General features: G+C 36.2%; 1 protein-coding gene across 1 annotated transcript; it reads right to left on the reverse strand.

The window, feature by feature from the left end:
• Positions 1-404: 404 nt before the first annotated feature.
• LOC149568992 (uncharacterized) lies at positions 405-14,502 on the reverse strand. Its single transcript, XM_089821805.1, has 11 exons — positions 12,469-14,502; positions 11,520-12,331; positions 11,204-11,437; positions 10,890-11,074; positions 10,198-10,546; positions 3,332-3,409; positions 2,415-3,236; positions 2,102-2,344; positions 1,883-1,986; positions 1,368-1,722; positions 405-1,095 (listed from the first exon to the last, which is right to left on the reverse strand). The coding sequence occupies exons 1-11, from the start codon at positions 14,363-14,365 to the stop codon at positions 700-702; spliced, it is 5,475 nt and encodes a 1,824-aa protein (XP_089677931.1). The 5' UTR covers positions 14,366-14,502; the 3' UTR covers positions 405-699.
• Between the last annotated feature and the right edge of the window lie 5,104 nt (positions 14,503-19,606).

A 19,606-nucleotide genomic window follows, 5' to 3' on the forward strand; every position in this document is an offset into this window, starting at 1 on the left:
TTTTATTGAATATATTTATATATTTGTAGTTTCATGTGAAAAACATATTAATATTAACAATTAATATTAGCAAGGTTATCATAATAAATGAAATTGAAAGGGTATAGGTGAAGTATCACCCAAATTCATGTAAATCAATCTTTTTTATTTTGTCAATCAATTTTTTATTAAATAACATGTACAAGATATTTATAGTTATTGTTAGATTGGTTGACATTATTTATTAGAGCTTCAAGAGTGAAATGTATAAAGTTTGTAAAATCATTTATTAAATTTTGTGCACAAAAAATAGAAGTCTGAAACTATTAATGTAGCAACAATAACTAATCAAATCTCAAATAATAATTTTTTTTCAATCATGAAAAATATGCCATATATTAGAACTTTATAGATGAAAAAAGTAATTGAAAAATAAACTGATATGATTAAATAACTAAAAATTTAAAATTTAAAATTAGCATTTCAACTAAAGGCATAGTATCGTGCCTATAAGAGGAACTAATAATGGTAACTCTTTAAGTTGGAAATGGATCCCTTTTCTTTTTTCGCAATACTGCTACTACTATCCTTCGACGTTAAGCTCTCCACCTTTTTGCAGGTGAGCAGTTGCAGAATTCTGTTTTGTTTTGTTTGCCGAATATCTGACTTCCAAAATTCAGGTGAATCTGGAATACAAGTATAGATATGGCTATACATCAGCTATTTCTTCACAAAATGGACAATGTACTTTGGTAGCAAGTACTCCGTTTTGTGAAGCACGAGCACATCGCTGGAACCTCCTTCCTTGAAATCATTTCCTTTCTCACCAATTAAAGCAGAGGAGAGAAGGATCATTCCCCCTTTGCTATAGCTGATTGATGTATTAGGGTCTAGAGCAGTGTATACACCGCTCCCATATGCAGTCCCATGTCGCACCTCCACTCCTTGACCGCCTATTTTGAAGCCTTCTTCTATAATCTTCTCAATGGCATCTTTATCAGTGCCATGGAAGACTAACATCTCTTCCACACTTTTCCTCTTCTTCTCAAGTTCTACTTTGGCTTTCTCATATACCATTTGCAATCTTTTATTCAATATATGCTCAACCTTTATTACCTGCTTGTACAGATTAAAGTCAGGTATAAATTTAGTAACAGAGTTAGCAGGTAAAAGAAACACCAAAAATAGAAATTTCTTTGAAATATGTATCGTATTTCTCTATATGCTTATAAATAGCCAGGTGTGACTTTTTATAAGCTAGATGGAGCCATAAAAACTAAATGTTAGAACTATGTTTACAATTCAAGCAGGTCATTTTTGTTCTGTTACAATATTATATATAATAAGCATCGAAACTTAATCAATAATGAAGGTATTTATCAACTTGCCTTATAATCATTCCTGCTAGACATCCTAAAAAATTGTGACTCTGCAAGTCTGAAATGGTATTCAGCAGGGGTATCTCCAGTGAAATTTTGAGACATTTCATATGGGACTCTGATGAGGTTGAGGTTGCCATCAATCGATGAGATTGGGAAGGAGATGGGTGCGGGATCAAGTTTTAGATTTTTGTAGTGCACTATGTATCGAGGTATTGCTTGATGAGGATCATACACCACAAATTCATCATAAAGTGTACCTCCTTTGTCTCTTCCATCTCTCTTCGAAAAGAGAGAATCATATCCCTTGTTATTAATTTTCTGCTTATCCATCTTAGCCATATTCGGATTAGTTTGTTGTACCCTACGGAAACAAAAAAATAAAGAATTTAATTAAAATCTTTTTCCCTAATAAAGCCAGCCAAGAGAAATCTATTTCCATTTATAGATTAATGTTCTCAAATTTCAAGCAACTGGGAAGATTGCTATCAGGCAAACAAAGAAGCATGTCCAACAAGGCTTACGTCCAAGTCCTCCCAAGTAGAACTTCACAGAGTAAAAGTTTGTTGCTCCCTTTTGTGTATATATCTTGAGCGCTCTTGGAAGAATCGGTAGCAAAATAAATCCCCTGTTTCAAATATGTTCTAAGGATAAATTACTGAATAATCTTTGACATTTTTTTTTGGCGAATAAAGAGCTTGTGAAACATAATTTGTTTCAGCTGTAAGTGAAAGATGTCTTACCCGTCCAAACATATTTGTTTTATCTGGGGACGGAAGCTTAAAACCTTCCTGAATAATCCCTTGAAGGCCTTGATCACTGGTTCCATGGAACAGAAGTTGCGTGGGAGAGGTGGGACTAATGAGGTCCTTTTGAGTTTCCAAAAACTTGATTTGTAAAAGCAAGCTAGATACTTTTTCGATCTTGGTCACAATTGGAAGAATTCCATGTTTTGGTTGGATGAATTTTTCCGTTCTGTCTCTAACCTGCATTCCCAGATCCCGATTAAAATTTGAGCTAGAAGACTCAATAAAATGCGTAAACAAGCAAACGTACCAGCAGATATTCTGCAGCCGTCTCACTCTCTGAATCAAGCTCTGAGATTGATGTCTCTTCACTCACATTCTGTGACTTCAATTTTGAAATTTCTTTCTCAAGTTCTTCCTTTTTCAGTACAAGTTCCTTAACCTCCCGTTCCTTTTCTTTTGCTGCTTTTTCCTTCTGCATCTCAATACAAATCCCACATGGATTCGCTTTGCAGTCTTGGTAGCATTTGAGTGTACATGGATGGCCACACTCCAACTCCCTGGGGCAGGAATGCATACAAAGCAAGCCTTTCTTCTTTGTAACTCGCCAGCACTTAAAAATCTCTGTGTGTCCACACTTAACAAATGTGTAGCTTATTTCCTGCAAGCAGAGTTTTTCTTCCTCATCTTGTGAGCAGCCCTTTATTGCTTCATGGCCACAACTTTGGAACTGAAATAGAACTTGTTGATCACAGGGTGGATGCTCCCCATGATGACACGTACTTGAGCACAGGTGTCCGCATTCAAGAACAGTCCTGCAAGGCCTTGTGCAGAACAGAGGATTGAACGAGGCTGCATCTTTATTGCCCAGAGATAAATAAGGGTCGTCAGGATGTCTTGGACAACGGAGATATATTTGCTCACCCAAACATTCCTGTTCTTTGAAATAGTCAATAAGGGTTCTCCAATGTGGAGACTTTTCTGAAAACAAATTGTGATCACCACAGAAATATAGTGCTCCTCTTGCTCTGGAAACAGAAACACACAGCCTATTTCGTCTAGCCAGATATCCAATGTTTCTATCATCATTGGATCTTACAAGCGATACAATCACAATTTTATTCTCTGAACCCTGACCCCAACAGTAGAACATTAAATCAAAACACTGTCAACATCGACACTATCTGTTGTACCATATCAAATTTTAGGTTAGGGGCACGTTCTTACTTGAAATCTATCGATCGAATGTACTTGAACGCCTTTAGTGTCTGGGTTCACCTGTAATTTCTTCCTCAACAAAGATACCTAAAGACCAGAAAAACAAAATTAAATAGAGAATGTTAGGGCTTCATGATATCGCAGCTTTGTTCATAAATGAACAACCAAGGAGAGCGGCTGCATGTTATCTATGAATTGCCATGGCAGCATTAAAAAATAAATTCTGTCGCTCTTACAGCATTCCATATCCATTGCCTTGTGATCAAATTAATTTTGCATATGCTAAGTTGCTTGGCAACAGTACACTGTATACTTTCACCTGAAGAACCTAGGGCATGGCTAATTAAAGTTCTTTAGTCAGAAAATGGAGGGGGATGAGTATGCAGAGCAAGGAAGACAAAAGGATATTTCATATATTCATATTCACATAAATGAGGGATAAAATTAAGAAACTGTTACTTGACTTGCATTCCAATGCACACTTGGCGCGGTTTACTATACTTTCTAAAGACATGATTCCATACCTAAGTTGTTGATTCAGATGAGGGTAGGGTAGGAGATACGGGTTCAGGTATGTGGCTACGATAGAAAAAATCCTTGGGTACGTCCCAGCGTGTATTCTAACTATAACAGTATAGCTATAAGAAGTGATGTTCATATATTCAGAATTGCTAATAAATAATTTTTTTGATATCACTAAATATCATACTTTAAATTTGCAGAAACGATAATATTCAAGTCTTAAAATATCATTACATAATGAAACTTCAAATTTCAATCTATATTCATCTTCACCAGAAATATCAAGGTCAACATTTGATTCCACTTCATTTCAATCATAATCCATTAGATTGCCACTCCCACGAACATGTGATTCTAAGTGCAAGGGTTGCCTCATCATTTATAGAGACATGAGCAAGTTGTGCAGTTATAGAATCTAAATCAGCAACTTTCAAACCAAGCTAAGAGGAAAACAAATGGTTAGAATTCAGGTTTTGTGTTGAAAAACGGAGTTGAAATGACAAAAAGAAAGGTAGAGCAGAATTAGAGTTGGGGACATTTTCTATTTTCCATGATGTTTTTTTTTTTCTTTTTTTCTAAGGCACTTTTTCAGATCCCCACAATGTCAGAAGCACTAATGTTTACACCCAGGGTTCAGTCCAGGTGCCCGAGTTCGAACCCAGGCAAACCAAGAGCCAAACCCGAACCATACTCAGACCCAAACCCATGAATCCGGTGATTGTCATTTAACTATGTTATTAAAAGATAGAGACAATCCCTTGGCTGTACTTGTACAGAGAAATGTAATTTGTCAAGTTTATATGGTACGACATAAGCACTGCATATGAAAATGATTAATATGAATGAAATGATTGAATTGGATAACAGACCATTATGGTCTTTTTTATTGCTTCATGAGTGTCTTCTTGAAAAAGGTTGTATTTGTTTCGGACTTTTAGTATATGGCGAACGTTTGTGCTTTGATCTACAGTTAATGTATATTCGACTAGTCTGTATTAGACAAAATGGCCTTAATGTCCTTTTGCAGCTGTGTATTAGAGTTTTTTAGAACATCATATATCGATAGCAAGTAGTTTGTATGTGTCATTGATCTTGCTAGTTCCAAATTAGATTTTGCGATTACTTTTATCAATGTTTGGATCACATTTCGTGATGTATCATAAAATTCAAGAAACAGTTGATTTATAAATATCTTCTGTTGCAAATTAACCAAACAAACTCGTGATGATACCACATTGTTGGTGTAATGTGTATTGCATCAATTTTGTGAGTTTGGAAGTGTAAAATCCCATTGTTGTAAGAGATGAGAAAATGTTAGAAATGTTGGAACCTTCGTTTTGCATTGAGCATTGCGGACTCTTTAAAGTCATGGTGTAACCGTGATTGTGGACTTGCATAGAGTGCTAATTTATTGACTTGCAGGTTGTGGCAGCAGTTGTCTTGAAGCTCACTGTAACCATCACAGACTTACTACATTATTAACGGATGAATGTATGTTGTCATTCTTTTAATCGTGAGTGGTGCTCAAATACTCAGTGGACTAAAATTGATTATGACACTTGGGCGCTTAGGATGGATGCAGTAATATTTATCGAATTCATCTTAGCCACAGCTGTGTGATAACACATGTACCTTTGCAATATGTTCTAATGTTAGGCGTCTTACATTATATTTGTCACGTTCCCTGTGATTGTCCTTCAGCTTTTAGTCAGTTTTGATATCCCCTGTTTCTTGGTGTACTTTAGATGAAAGCCTGCAGTTGGCATAGAAATATGACATATGGTTATCAGTTGATGAATTTTCTTTATTACAGCGTACTGTAATTATAATCTCACTGACACGAGCATTTTTTTAAGCAATGAAGAATTTGAAACTTGAGTTACTCAGGTCGGAAAGATGCTACCCCTCCCAGATAGAACCAATTTGTAATAACATGGCACACACTTCCTACAACCCGAATCATTGTCAATTAACCTAAGTTATAACTTTGTATGGATGGTAGCATAACTAATGTCTTTTACCATGGGTTTTTCGATGTTTCTCTACTATAATGCCTATCGTTTTTAAGAAGTATTGTAGATCGCTGTTAAATTATAAGGCTGTGATATAGGCTTTCTCATATAAATTAGGTATATGAGTTGCATCACATCATGATAAAGAATCATACAATGTTGTGGTTATAAAGAAGTGGTAGACATTCAAGTATATATATAAAGTTGTAAGTTGATACAATTATAGTCTAAGGATTCTATCGAGGACTATATATATTTGTTGTTCATAAATGCTATTGTCTTATTTTTTCAAAATATTCTTTAATTCTTCATTGTGATATTTTTCTTAAATCAAAATGTTAAACAGTACATAATTGACAACCTTTAAACAATATATCGTTAGCCTGTATTCAAAACCACTAAATTTTCTAGTTCGACCTATACAACAACTGACATTAAATTATAGCTACTAAGCTTCATAAAAAATTTCACATTCATCAATAGGCACTTGGTCTGTTGATAAAATTGATAGATTCTTAATGAAACTCTCTAGAAATCAAATCTTGCTAAATGCAAACTGAAACATTGTCATGACACGTGAATCTATCATAGTTCTTCTAGCAAAGCAAAATAATATACATTAGATTTTATTTCCTTGCAAGCAGTTTTGTGGTGCTGCAGCAGGACATTTTATTTTAAATACCTTTGGTGGCGTTGTGGCACCTTAGACTGATTCATTGTTTCCAACCTGGCACTTTTAGGCCTCTATCTAGAAGGTATAGAGATAGAGTGATTATTTTTATCTTCTAAAGTGCATATTTAGGAGTTCTTTCACCATCCTATTGTCATATCGATAGGTCTGTTGTTCTTGCTTGCACTTCTTTTTCTAAGCCCACCTCACTTGAAAAAATAAAGGTTTTATATCATTTTGAAGGGTTTTCAAAAGGTAAAAATAGAATATTGTTAATAAATTTTTTGGATTATTAGTAAAGTTGAATGGTTCTAAATGAACTTATTAGTAGTCAAGCCTATTTGAATGGTTCTTGATGAGCCTATTGTAGATCAAGTCTTGTTGACTGGTTTTGCATAAGTCTCTTATAGATCAAGTCTTGTTGACTGGTTTTGAATAAGTCTATTATAGATCAAGTCTTATTGACTCAAGATCCCAACACCAAAAAAGATAAGAGTAGGAATAATGGCCAAAATGACTTTAATAGATTGAATACCTTTCAATCTTTGATTCTCAACTGAAAAAACCTCAATAAAAAAGATTTCAGCATAAAACTCCCATTCCCACATCAATTAACCAAATCCTTTATAAAATTCTTCAAATGAAATTATAACCGGAAAAAGAAGGATATTGGGGTCAGTTATGTCCCCGAGGATTATTATAGACCATTATGAATCTTGGGAGCAGAGGCAGGAGAGAGCGTTTTTGGGAAAATACTCATATTCTCAGTAAAAGGAAAATTTAGTAAGTCACCCTAGAGACGTGTGGCGACTCTGGATCTTAAGGTAGCTGGAGAAACAAGGAAGGAAAGCATTTTTCTTGGAAAAAGAAGCTTGGATAAACTCATAAAACTCTCAGAGACTGGGAAATAGCACGGGTAATTAGAAGCAGACTGGGAAGGCTCAATCACTATATTGGAAGGCAATCAATCCGAAACTGCATAATCCCAAGTTCCTTTTCTTTTATTTCAGCTCTTTTCCCGAACACTGTGATACTGTTACACTAAATGTTGTGGAATATATTTTAGAAATGCCTCCTTAGGATCTGGAAATTCTTGGGACAATGTCAAACTGTATGTTTTCCTTGTCGCTTATGTCCATTATTGCAAGGCTATTGAAATAATAAATCGGGCAACCACCTGCATAGTCGGTTGAACTGCAACCAACGTTGGGCATTTTCAAACATCTACATTACCTTCCACATTCTTATAATACATTGTACAAAGATTGGGTTTAATGCCCCCCAAAGCGTCAAATCTTCTCAGATACTGTGCCATATTGAGATCGCCAGGTCCCTTAATTTCTCAGATTTGGGGAAATGACACTTTGATGTCTCGTATTGAGTGTATAGCTACCGTCTAAACATTGAACATGGAATTTTTGCATACATAACCTTGTGTTGAAAACCGTAATTGGTTTGGGCACAATATTTTGGGTAATGTGGACCAGGGCAATCCGATCCATCATGCTAGAGCTAGGATTTTCTTATCTTTGCTTTGAACTCTAAAATAGCAACCATTCTTCTCTTTCCGATCGTTGCAGCATTGACACGTTATGTTGAATGTTTGATGGCAATACTTGAATTAACGGTCTGGTTTGAACTGCAAATTGAATAGATATTGTCAACGTAAGTAGACTTAAGAGGAGCAAAAATAAACCTAGATATTGTCAACGTAAGTAGACTTAAGAGGAGCAAAAATAAACCACTACGGGTTATTATGTTGGATAAATACTATGATATATTCCAGAGTAGTGATGTAATTACATTGTATCGCTGCATCATGAGTTCTATATAGGAAATGTATTCCTTCTGTAACTAGTCAGTTAGATTATCTTGTGGTATGACACGTTACGTACATAGAACCATTCTCAGGAAATGATTCATATATAAATATCTGATGTCGTTTTCTTAATTATTTTCGACAAATGCTTTATTATTGCATTGATAAACAGAGGAATAAGTGTGTTATTTCAGGATATTGTTAAGTGTTATCTTAAGTAACTGACCCAATTAATTTGTGATATTCAATGGGTGATGAATGTTGCATTTGGGAATGTCTTCCCAGTATTTAGAAAATGTCATCTTGTAACTTTAGAGACGGTGAAGCTTATTTTCCTGTAAATTAAGTATTGTGAAATGTGTCTCCATTGTTCATTAATTTCGTGAGAAATACTATGTAGAATACGGAATTTAAAGGGAAGATAGACATGGACTTCCTTACTTCTATGTCTTCCACACATGACTATATATGTACTTGTATTTAGTTTCATAGTCATACCAGAGCCATCTATTATATTTTAAATTTGAATATGATGGAAAAGAGATCTGTACATTCTGATCAAAGAATATTGATGATTCTCTCATACATTGATTTAGCTATCCATGATTCTTCGATGTCGGATTGGGTATCTTTCATGTGAGCAAAGATTCCAGAAAAGCTTAACAGCTTTTGTGGTAGTATGGTAAAAATCACTCCTACAGCATTCTCAACCTCTTGTGTTCTTAGATAGGTTCTAGAGCCCCTATCAGATTGGTAGACATGTTCGGACCATCTTGATATTCTGGCAACTGATTTATGATTTCTTTTAGAACTTGTCACTTTATCTTCCTTCTTCATAATTGTAAATGTACTTCTTTTGAATTTAATTAGATTTATGTTATTGTTGACTGGTCAAGCACCTTGACTCTGACTCTGGTAGATCTTTTCCATTTTTCATTGGGATTGCTTATGTGATATTGGTTTTGCAGATCGAGAATTTCCAGCATGCATTCCATTTCAAAATTAAATTTAATCCCATCTTCTCAATGCAAATCGTTTATCTCCTTTAATTAGGAAATTGATTCGTTTTGATGAACTTGAGATAATGACAAATGGTGAATTTAACTGCTAGTCTTGGATAGAAATCTGATGCAGGGGCATCCACGTAAAGGGAGCCCTGCAGAATCTTCACTCATTTACTCTGCGTTCCATTCCTTGAGCTTGACCGTAAATCGCTTTTAATATCTGCATTTCGTTCTAATTTAAGCCAAACGTTAGTGGTTGTAAATGTAACGTAACAGCCCTGACGCTGGGCATATAAGTTTTGTTTGGGTGATGCTGGGACAATGGTAGCATCTGATGGGGGAATTTGGGCCTGAAAAGTTTTAGGAGTGTTTTTTTTCCTGAGTATAGAGTTTTGGGGAGTGAGTTTTTATCTAAGATGGTTAGAGGTCTGGTAGGTCTGATCAGAGGGGATGAGTAGTATTTTGTTGCAGATCTGTGAAAGACCAAAATCAGAGGAGAATATTGAGGAAAGCTAAAGGGCTCTTGCCATTTTGTGGTGCAAATTTTGTTTTGTGTATAATACGAAATTCTGAGGATTGCTACATTAGTCAGCTATTCATTTCTTTTTATTTTGCTATATGGTTCGAAGTGTTAATTGAGACAGGTGAGAAGGGGAATTCCAACCTCATTGCATCGAATTCTCCCTAAAAATCTATTTTAATATAATCTGTACATCTTCAAGCTCCTTCGAAATGGAATTTATGCTAGATAAGATTAATAGATCGTTTACCAGAATCCTATTAATTGTGATAATTGGACATGCTATAGAGTGTGATATGAAATTGCATATTAAGTAAAGGAAGCATACCTGTCCATTATATGCTGCGAGCACAGTTATATGCTCAGGATCCTCTCCTTCTGCTAGCATCAAACTTAAAAGGGCAACTACCATTTCTGATTCTCCTTTATTTGCATAACTCCGTTCGTGTCTAGTCTCTGGATATGTATGACACCAAAATTGCATTGGAGTTGAAATACAGGCAGGCGCCACGTTCCTTTTCCCTTTAACAAGCTCTATGTTTGAAGTGACATTTGGATAAATGGGCAAAATCATGGGTAGAAACTCCTCTCTCATGCGGCTCTGTACGGCAAGTGATTGGAAGGGAAACTTATTGTGTTCAACTAATCTTTCAAACATCGACACTGAGAAATCATGCCTGGGAGAATGATACGGGGAAACTTGTGATCAGTACTGCACCAAATACTACGTATAAAGGAATTCTCACCAAAAGACAAAGCCTTGCAAATAATGATTCCTCTGAAGATTATAAATTAGAATATTTAGTTTGAACGAGACCCAGTGATATGGTATTTTCCATCAAATTTCAGACAGCTTCATTTCATGTAGCCCATGTATTTTAGAATGCATTCTTACGCAGTAAGGTCGAAATTGAAATGAGAGTTATAACACGTCATTGTCAACTTTAATGTTTTGACAGACTTAGGTGTTAAACCCAGAGAAATGCATTTTAGGATTCATATATAAGCGTGCATACATACCAGCGCTCCAGCTCATAGCATGCCACACTAGGTGATAACTGGTAATGATCCCCAATAAGAATCAGATGTTGTACACTGGGTTGAAGAGCAGCACATACTTGAGGTTCCAAAATTTCTGAGGCCTCTTCCACAAAAACAATTGCCGGGCTGAGCATTTTAAGAACACTGAGATGCATCGCTGCACCCTGAAAAGCTTTCATAATCAGAGACCCTTTGATGGAGGGTTGACATTGACCTATGTTTACAATTTGAAAATTGAAACAGGCAACTAAGTTCCGTTTTTGTTTAAGAGAATAAGGTTTTAGAACACTTACAGCCGTCGTCATCCCAACAATGCTAGCCTCTTGAAGCACTTGCAGTTGCCGGCGTTGATTGATCTCTTTCATCATCTCGCAGATTTCGTCGTATTCCTTCTTCAAGTCTGCAAGTCTTTTCAAACCCAACTCATATTGGGTTTGCATTATCACATGTACTAATAATACGCGGCAGTGTTCATTTAATTGCCAGGGATTCTCATTCAGTAGCCATCGATATTTGTCTATGTCTATCTGCAGTAAATTCAAATTGTAAGCTTACGATGTAGTGTTATTCACATGCCTGCTTGGAGGTAACATGGGGAAAGAAACTTACATGCAAGTTAACTCGCTTTGAGAATAAGTTGCCATCATTTTCTCTTTGGAAATGAAAGAAGTTGTTCTCTAGCCATGATTCGCCGTCTTTCGTTCTCTGCGAACCCGGTACCCAGAAATCCTCCATGGACTCATCATCGCTTGCATCTTCCTCAACTTCTTCTTGAAAATTGTATCCCTCGGTACCTTTACGTAATTTATTAGAAGACAAAATTTCATCTACAACTCGTAGAGGTTTACAATGAGAGAAACAATTCTCCACCAGTTCGAAGGTCTTCAGGGGCGGCCTCCACTCGCGAATTTGTTTTGAGATTGCATCATGTAACGAAGTAGCAAGACGTCTTGCTTCCTTGCTTTCCCCAATTTTGCCTCTTATCGATTCCCCAAGCGGGGTTTCCTCAGGAAAACTTTCGAGGAGCTGCTTAGCATACTGTGATTTAGAGAGCAAGAGCCTTAGTTGTCTATCTGGCATGTGAGTGATTAGCGTTTCTGAATCGAAAACGTTACTCTCCATTAAGTTCTCAAGAGCCCTCTCCATCTTGTATTGAGTTTCTTGCAACGAATGCCTGCAAGCGGTCCATTCAGACGAGAATTCGTCCACCCTACTTATCTTCTCAGTCAAATTGTATTCCTGGAGCGATGGTTCAGTACTTCTCCTTCCTACCCGCACCAAATTCTCGCAGAATGGCAAGCACCCCAACAAAAAATTATCCAAACCATGATTCTTGTAAGTGATTACAAGTATCGGACCAGGAGGTAAAGTATCCGCAGTTAAAAGAAGCTGCACCAGTTTTATTCCAACATATGTCTTGCCTGTTCTCAAAACAAGTCAGCGCTAAACATAAGCTATATTCAGGGCAATAGTTATTTAATTTCTTATCGTTAGATATTCCTAGCGTAGAGTGCCTCGAGAAAAATAATAATTCAAGTGGCTGTGTTTATATGCATACCTGTGCCAGGGGGGCCTTGAATCAAAACTAACCGGTTGCTTAAAGCGAGCTTAAGTGCCTCGGTTTGACTCTCATCAAGGCTAATTTTACACCCACTATTGAGCAAATTGTCCATTTCAGAGAGCGGTGCTTTCCCGAAGGGATAAAGTGCTTGGAATTTTAAATAATTATGTAAGCTTTTACCAGAGGAGATCAGACCTTTCTTGTCAAACAGACAGCTCCAGTTCAGGGTTGTCGAGGGAGTAAGATAATCTGCAGGGCGGCTTGGCCAGCGTGCGTAGACAAGCTCTTCTACAAAGGGAAAATTCTCAAGATTCTTGTCTTGTAAAGCTTTCAAAACTGGTTGATAGGTCTTGTAAAATGTCGGGCTTTCCGCAATAATAATTCTAGAGGCCGCCAGCAGACGACCGATTGCTTCAACTTCTACCTCTGCGGAGCCACCTCTTCCATCTACGATCTCCACAAATAACATTGCCATTTTTTCCGTGGCATCCTCACAATGTGCTACAGTGCCCCAAATTGGGGAATCGAAATTCCCTCCATCATCAGACAGGCAAAGGAGGCTTCCTTCTTTAAGGCACTTACTACTGTACACCCTCTCTGTTGCCATTGCTATGGTTACGCCTGAATAGCTTCCACCGAAATGGAATCCTATGACGGCTCCATTCGGCCATACCCTCATGTCCTTTGGGTCCCATTTGTTCTTCGTCAGATCAGATATCCCCTTCTTCAGACCCCAGAAGCAGTCCTCCTTGAGCAATCGGAAGTAGGTGTCCATATACTCCTCAGCTGATCCGTAGCTTCCCTCCTTCTTCACGTACGGCAAACTTTTAAAATGGATTTCCATTGATCTCTCTTCTGTTAAGCTCTCTGTCATCTCAGATTCCATAGGGACCAACTGCATTTTACTCCACTCAAGATTACACGCAGTTATGGTATCACCAGCTTGAGCCGAAAGCATGTGCAAAAGAAACTGACAGTGGCAATCAAGCTTTTCGCCGCCCTTGTCTTTCACCATGTCATTTAACAGGAGCAAAACCTCTGAAACAATCTGGCTATTGTGCGTTGCTAGGCGCATCAAAAAGTTTATGAGCCGATTCTCCTCTATCACAGGGCGGAGCTCCTTTAGAGAGCGTTGCAAGAGAAGAGTACCAGAGAAAAGCCTACAAAACTTCTTTAGCCTCGTAGCATATAGTGGCGCCTGATTATAATCAGATATTACAGTAACTAGCTCCATTACAGGGTCCACAAGATCAAGTGGCGGCCTTTGGTAATTGAGGAGCTGACGAAACCCAGCTGGGCATTTGGTAATCTCTTGCAAAACTCTCTCTGGGTTGCTCTTACAATGCACTAAAAGCTCATCCAAGTAGGAAAGCAATTCTTCTAGACTTCTGGGCTTACACTCCACAAGGCAAGCATACAAACACCTTGGACTCTCCGCTGAATCGTTCGTAATGTATTCAAGCACATCGCCAATTTGAAGTTCAAACAGGCCAGTCTCTGTTTTGGTACTCTCTCCTACTCTAAAATATATATTGCTGTTACTGCCATGCTGCCACTGATCCTGTGGGACAATTGGAGCAAGAAAACCATAGCCTTCACTCAAACGCAAAGTAACAACTTTACCTTTCTTGATAGCAGATTTTCTGGGAGTGCCCCCTCGTGAGACATTGGAAGGACTGGGAGGCTGTTTCCTCCAAGAATGTTCAGAAGATGAGGAACTAGAAGTAGAAGTTGGTGATTCACGTCTCCAAGAAGAGCTTTGTGATGATCCACCACTTCCTCTGCTGTGCCAAGATTCGTTTGTGTTTCTGGGAGAGGATTTGTTCCTCCAATTGTCACATTCATCACTTCGACCCCGTGGCCGATTCTCACTGCTAAACCCTCCTCTCTCCATCTCCGCAAGCTTTCAGGGCTCCTCTCACTCCACATTACTTGTACACCCTTGGAATGCGCGTGCTTTTTCCTGACATTCCTTTCCTCGCCTTTTCCTACGTTCATTTCCTAGTAGTTTCCCAACCTCCCTTCAGGTCGTGTCAACTTCACAACAAAAGCAAATTTTAATTAGTTTCTCCGACTTTATTCCCCCGCAGGTCCGTACCATTGGTGTCACGGCGGACTCCTCTCACGCTGGGGTCTTATGGGCACCCGCTTGCTTAAAAATAAAGCGGGTGTCATGGAGCCTTTTTTAGGAACATTTAAAGGGGAGCGGTCCCATAGGCATTACACATAAATCTGCTTAAAAAAATTAGCACTTAAATTGAAAGAAATATTAAAAATATAAATTGGTGTTTTTAGAATTTTTGGCAAGGTGATTTCTATTTGGAGGGAAAATGAAGGGTAGGTTTTTGCCAACTGGCAGAATTCTTCCTTAAACAGTAGGGGCTATTTCCAGCCCCTCCCTTTTTGCATCCACTCAACTAAAAAGTAGGGGCTTCTAGTTAATAGGAAAAGATTCCAAATTAAGCTTTAGGCCCCCCAAAATATTATCATGGGACCTCCAACTCCTTAAATATAGAGCCCAAGCCCCCCCATGGGACCCCAAGGTTAGCACCTCTTGCGTATGTTACTTGTGAGCGAAGTAAAGGGATATACTCGTACTGTCACAAAGAATACGTGTTGTCTATACGGTCCATGGAATCCACCTCATTAGACAAATACTCTTTTGTATTAATTAAATTTAAAATTACAGTGCAATTGCTTTGTGAATATTATTAATTTAATTTAAAAATGTAAAATATTTATTTAATCGGATTGATTTTATTGGCTATATATATATATATCAATTTTAGAATATAGAAAATAGGTTCCTCCCTACCTCTTTGAAAAAAAATAGGTTCCTCCCTACCTCCTTAAAAAATAAAATTGTGAGGGGAGTATAAGGAAGCATCTAAATGGTGTCATTTGGCATTTATAAATTATTTTTAGAATTTAAATAGAATTGTTTTATTAATTTTAAGTAATTAATAAATTAAAAAAATTAGTCATTCAATCGACTACTTAGCCATTTCGAAAGTATAAAGGGCGTCTACTATGTGTTTACATAGAGTAGAGAGGAATAGTTTCTTTCTAAATGCTTTACATGCTTTTCTTTTTATTATCCAAGATGTCTTCCACTCATTCAAAGAATATAGAAAATGGTTCTTTTTTTAAAAAAAAAATCTCTTTATTCATTGCTTGTAAGTGAAGTATATGACAATGTCTACCACAAACTCAAACAATGAACAAAGATTTTACCTTTAGATGCAAATGTTATATTTGCTTCTTCAATTTATTGATAATTTTAACCTACAAAGGATATAGAATGTATGTCCTCCTCACCCACACCTTTTTCTTATTATGTTTTTTCAGTCATTTGTGAGAAAAGTATATGGAAATGTCTTCAACAAACTCACATCGAATATTTAAAAAAAATGTTCTCTTTTTGTTTGTGTTTCTTTACCTTTTTTATTAGTTGTAAGAAAAGTATATGGGGGATGTCTTCCATGAACTCATCCAAAGAATTTAGATTTATATCTTCCCACACAAAAGTTAGGCTTACTAAATCTATTAACAAATTTAGCCCACAAAATGCACCACTAAAAGTAGATTACATTTATAGTAAATCCTTGACATGTAAGTTTGTAAATATTTGCATGCATCATTTAATGAGAAACCCTTAATAAACAGTGCCCAAAATATACCTAGTGATCCTGTCAAATTTATAATGACTTCAAGATTTGGGATTAGATCATGAACTCGATTAGGATAGTCAAATATTTCCCAATGTTGATGATGGAAAAAGAGAAATGAATAAAATAATGGGCTACAGAAATGGGTGAGTTTTTGTTGTTGGGAAAAGTTTTACATCTTTGTGATTACCATACATATGGAATTAATGCTAAGTATTCATAGTTATGAGAAATATTTAAACAACTAATGAATAACCACCTATTGTTAAGATTGATTTAAACTCTATAATTGAATTTCAAAAAAATGCCATATTATTTTAAATAACTAAATATCAAATATGAGATTCATGGTATTGACTTTAAACTATATGATTGAATTCTAATACATTGTCATAGAACTTATACATTGGAAAAAAAATATTGTTGACACTCGATATGGGAAATATGAATTATATTTCTCCATGTTTCCTTTTGTTCCATAAAACTTATATCCCTAGTCATTATATTCCTTGTTGTGAGAAAAATAATATTTCCACAATTCATGATATTGTTTTAGGCATTCTTCTAGATGCAAATTGTGCCTTATATTCATTATCTATATTTATAAATGTGGTCATATAATTTTGATGATAATGATTCCAATAACTTGTGTAATCAAACTTATAATCTACGTGGGCATTGTTCTCTACTAGTGCCTTGTTAGCCATAAAAGTCATTTTACCCTTGTGTTTTTGTTATATTTTTTATTGACTTGTTGTCTGAAGTGAAATTAACTGTGAGTGTAGTGACTAAATATTAATTGGGCGACCTATTGTTAATTAATTTATTTTTACTTATCATAGGCCCCAGGCTATATGTAGCACTTCATGGTGGGTTGCTTCTAAAAAGCATTAAGTTATTTTATTTATTTATTTATTGGAACACATGTAATGACCTAAAAATATATAAAACATAAATTGTAAACCCACAAGAGAGGGTCAAATTTTGAATTAAAATACTATATTTTAGTTATCATAATTCGACATAATTAAGAATCTTAAATTATTGTGAGTTTGACAAGTATCTCAAAAGTCATAGTGGTATTTGTCCTTAAACCCATAAGTAATTTTCCAAAGTGTTTTCAATTAATAGTCTAAGTCTATCTTCTTTACTATCTTGGATATTCTTAGGGTGAATTCCTTACAAATGCAAAGTCACCTGACCATCCAAATAGAGTCATGCATGTTAACTTTAATAAATCATTATGTCTAATAATATTATTTTGAGAGCATGTAAACTACACAAAATTCCCTATGTAGAATATATGAATATAATCAACAAGATATTCTTATATTTATCTATTTATTAATTAAAAATAATTCTAAGAATATTATTCATAAGTAGGTGTAATTTGATTGCATAGATTAATACTATAATTAATCTATTTCATGTCTTACAATCATTAATTGTATTCCATATTTCCTTAAGTCACTTCGATGATGAAATATCATGAAATTACATATCAAACTAAACTATAATTTAAAAAAGAACAATTAGCATATGTAATGCCATAAACCTTTGCTTTTGAATAAAGAAAAAAATAATTTATGAAGGGACTTGGACCCTGAACAAAGAGATCACAAAAAACAAACCATTAAAACACACAACAAGGAGCAAGTCAAGATGAAAATGAGGTTTTTCCAAACAAGCTCCCACAACATGAGAAAAAGGTTGCAACAATACCAACATGTAATCACAATAACAAGAAAGGGCTAGAGAGAAATCTAGCCCAAAAACCTTAAAAAAGAATTAGTTAAGAATTTTCTTTATCCTTGCTCTTGTGGTATTGAAGGATCATTTTGAAAGGGGGTGAAGAATTAATATTTTTTTTCTTTCTTTTTAACCATTATCTAGCCCTCTTCCACCTTAGTTGCAACCTTTTTTCAAACTAGCAAATCCAATACCCAAGGCCCCAGGCCCCCCACCCCAAGGAGGAGAGCTAGTACTAACCACAACAAAACCAGTGAAAGGGGATCCAAGATTATCCAAAGAACTAGTAATGGGAGTTACAACAACCAGAGAAGAGCCATCACCAGAGACAACCCCATTACCACTGTCAATAGGACACCAAATAAGAGTCCTATCACAAGCTATCAAACTCAAAGACTTTGTAGAAGCAAACCCAACAACACCAACCATCTAGAGACATCAAGTCTAGAAACCAAATATTACACCATGTTAATCACAACACATCAACAACTAGCAAAGGATCAATGTAAGAAGAAGGCACAAAGCTACGAGGATCTTGCGCAACCACCTCAAAGAAAGATTTCTTAATTAACTATTTAATGTTAAGTCGAAACACCCTTCCACCAAGAAGAAGACTTGTCTAATTTATCTAACCCATAATGAGCTGCAACATGACCAATTTTGAAACATCTACACCTAAAGAGGATTCCTTCATAGTCCAAAGATTGGATGAAAAAAGTTTAACCTCATTAGGAAACCACTTAGAAATACCCAAGTCAACCAATACTCAGGCATAAGTGGAATGAAAAATATCAAAAGATTTCTTATCCATCATCAAAAAGTCAACAAGAGTCTCTCCCACTTCATCTAAGAGAGAATCAACAATAGATGAAGTGGAGACCTAAATCAAAATCTTGTTGAAGGTCTTAGAAGATGGGTTGAAGTCAGAATGTCAAAGCTTTACCATTAACATATACTTCTCATCCCAACTAAAAAATAATCACATAACATCTTGCTTTTGTCCATGACATTGTCAAAGTTTGCAATAAAGAATCCCATTGTCACAAGGAAGATATGAATCATACTAGCAATAATGGGCTTCAAATGGAGATAAATCCAAGTATGTAGCTCTAGAAGTCTTGGCCAAAGTCCCCTAAATCTATATATCACCCAATGGTAGGAAAAAATAGAGGCAGTGTGGTCAATGTCCTTCACTATCTCCTCCTCTAAAGAAATGGAAATGGGATTGGAAATAGGGAAGAGAGTCTTCTCAAAAATTCTATTCTTAACAATCCACCAATAAATCCCCATCGAATATCTTTGAGCCTCAACAATCAAATCAAAATATCTATGAGCCACAACAATAGAAGTGGGTAAAATAGTAGAACCACCTCCACCCAAAGAGAAAGTAGATCCCTTCCCACCTAGAACTAAAACCAGCATAGAGGGCCTCGTAGACAGAGGACACAAAGTCCCCTTAACACCTAACAATAACAAGCCAGATAAATCCCTATTCCCAGTAGCACCGAATGCAACAAAAGAAATATTTTCTAAAGGAGAAGAACATGTCAACAAGGGAGAAGACATTGATGCCCTAAACTTTGACATAGAAGGTTGAGACGAAAAAAAATAATTCAACTCCTGGAAAGCCTTTGCCGAAAGAAATAACTAACTTAGATGCCAACAATGACAATACCAAAGCTCATAGGCCCTAATGACATCTGAGCACTAGAATGTTC

The sequence above is a fragment of the Cupressus sempervirens genome, chromosome 3, assembly GCF_028749045.1.
Source record: "Cupressus sempervirens isolate cs-2001-9-10 chromosome 3, ASM2874904v1, whole genome shotgun sequence".
Taxonomy (NCBI): Eukaryota; Viridiplantae; Streptophyta; class Pinopsida; order Cupressales; family Cupressaceae; genus Cupressus; species Cupressus sempervirens.

Bases quoted from the DNA above. Each gene is read 5' to 3' on its own strand.
- LOC149568992 (XM_089821805.1), bottom strand. From the start codon at position 14,365: ATGGAGAGAGGAGGGTTTAGCAGTGAGAATCGGCCACGGGGTCGAAGT. The intron at 3,410-10,197 runs GTATGCTTCCTT...TCTGGTCTTTAG, and splicing joins TCGCAGCATATAATGGACAG to GTATCTTTGTTGAGGAAGAA. The intron at 1,723-1,882 runs GTAAGCCTTGTT...TTGTTTCCGTAG, and splicing joins CTACTTGGGAGGACTTGGAC to GGTACAACAAACTAATCCGA.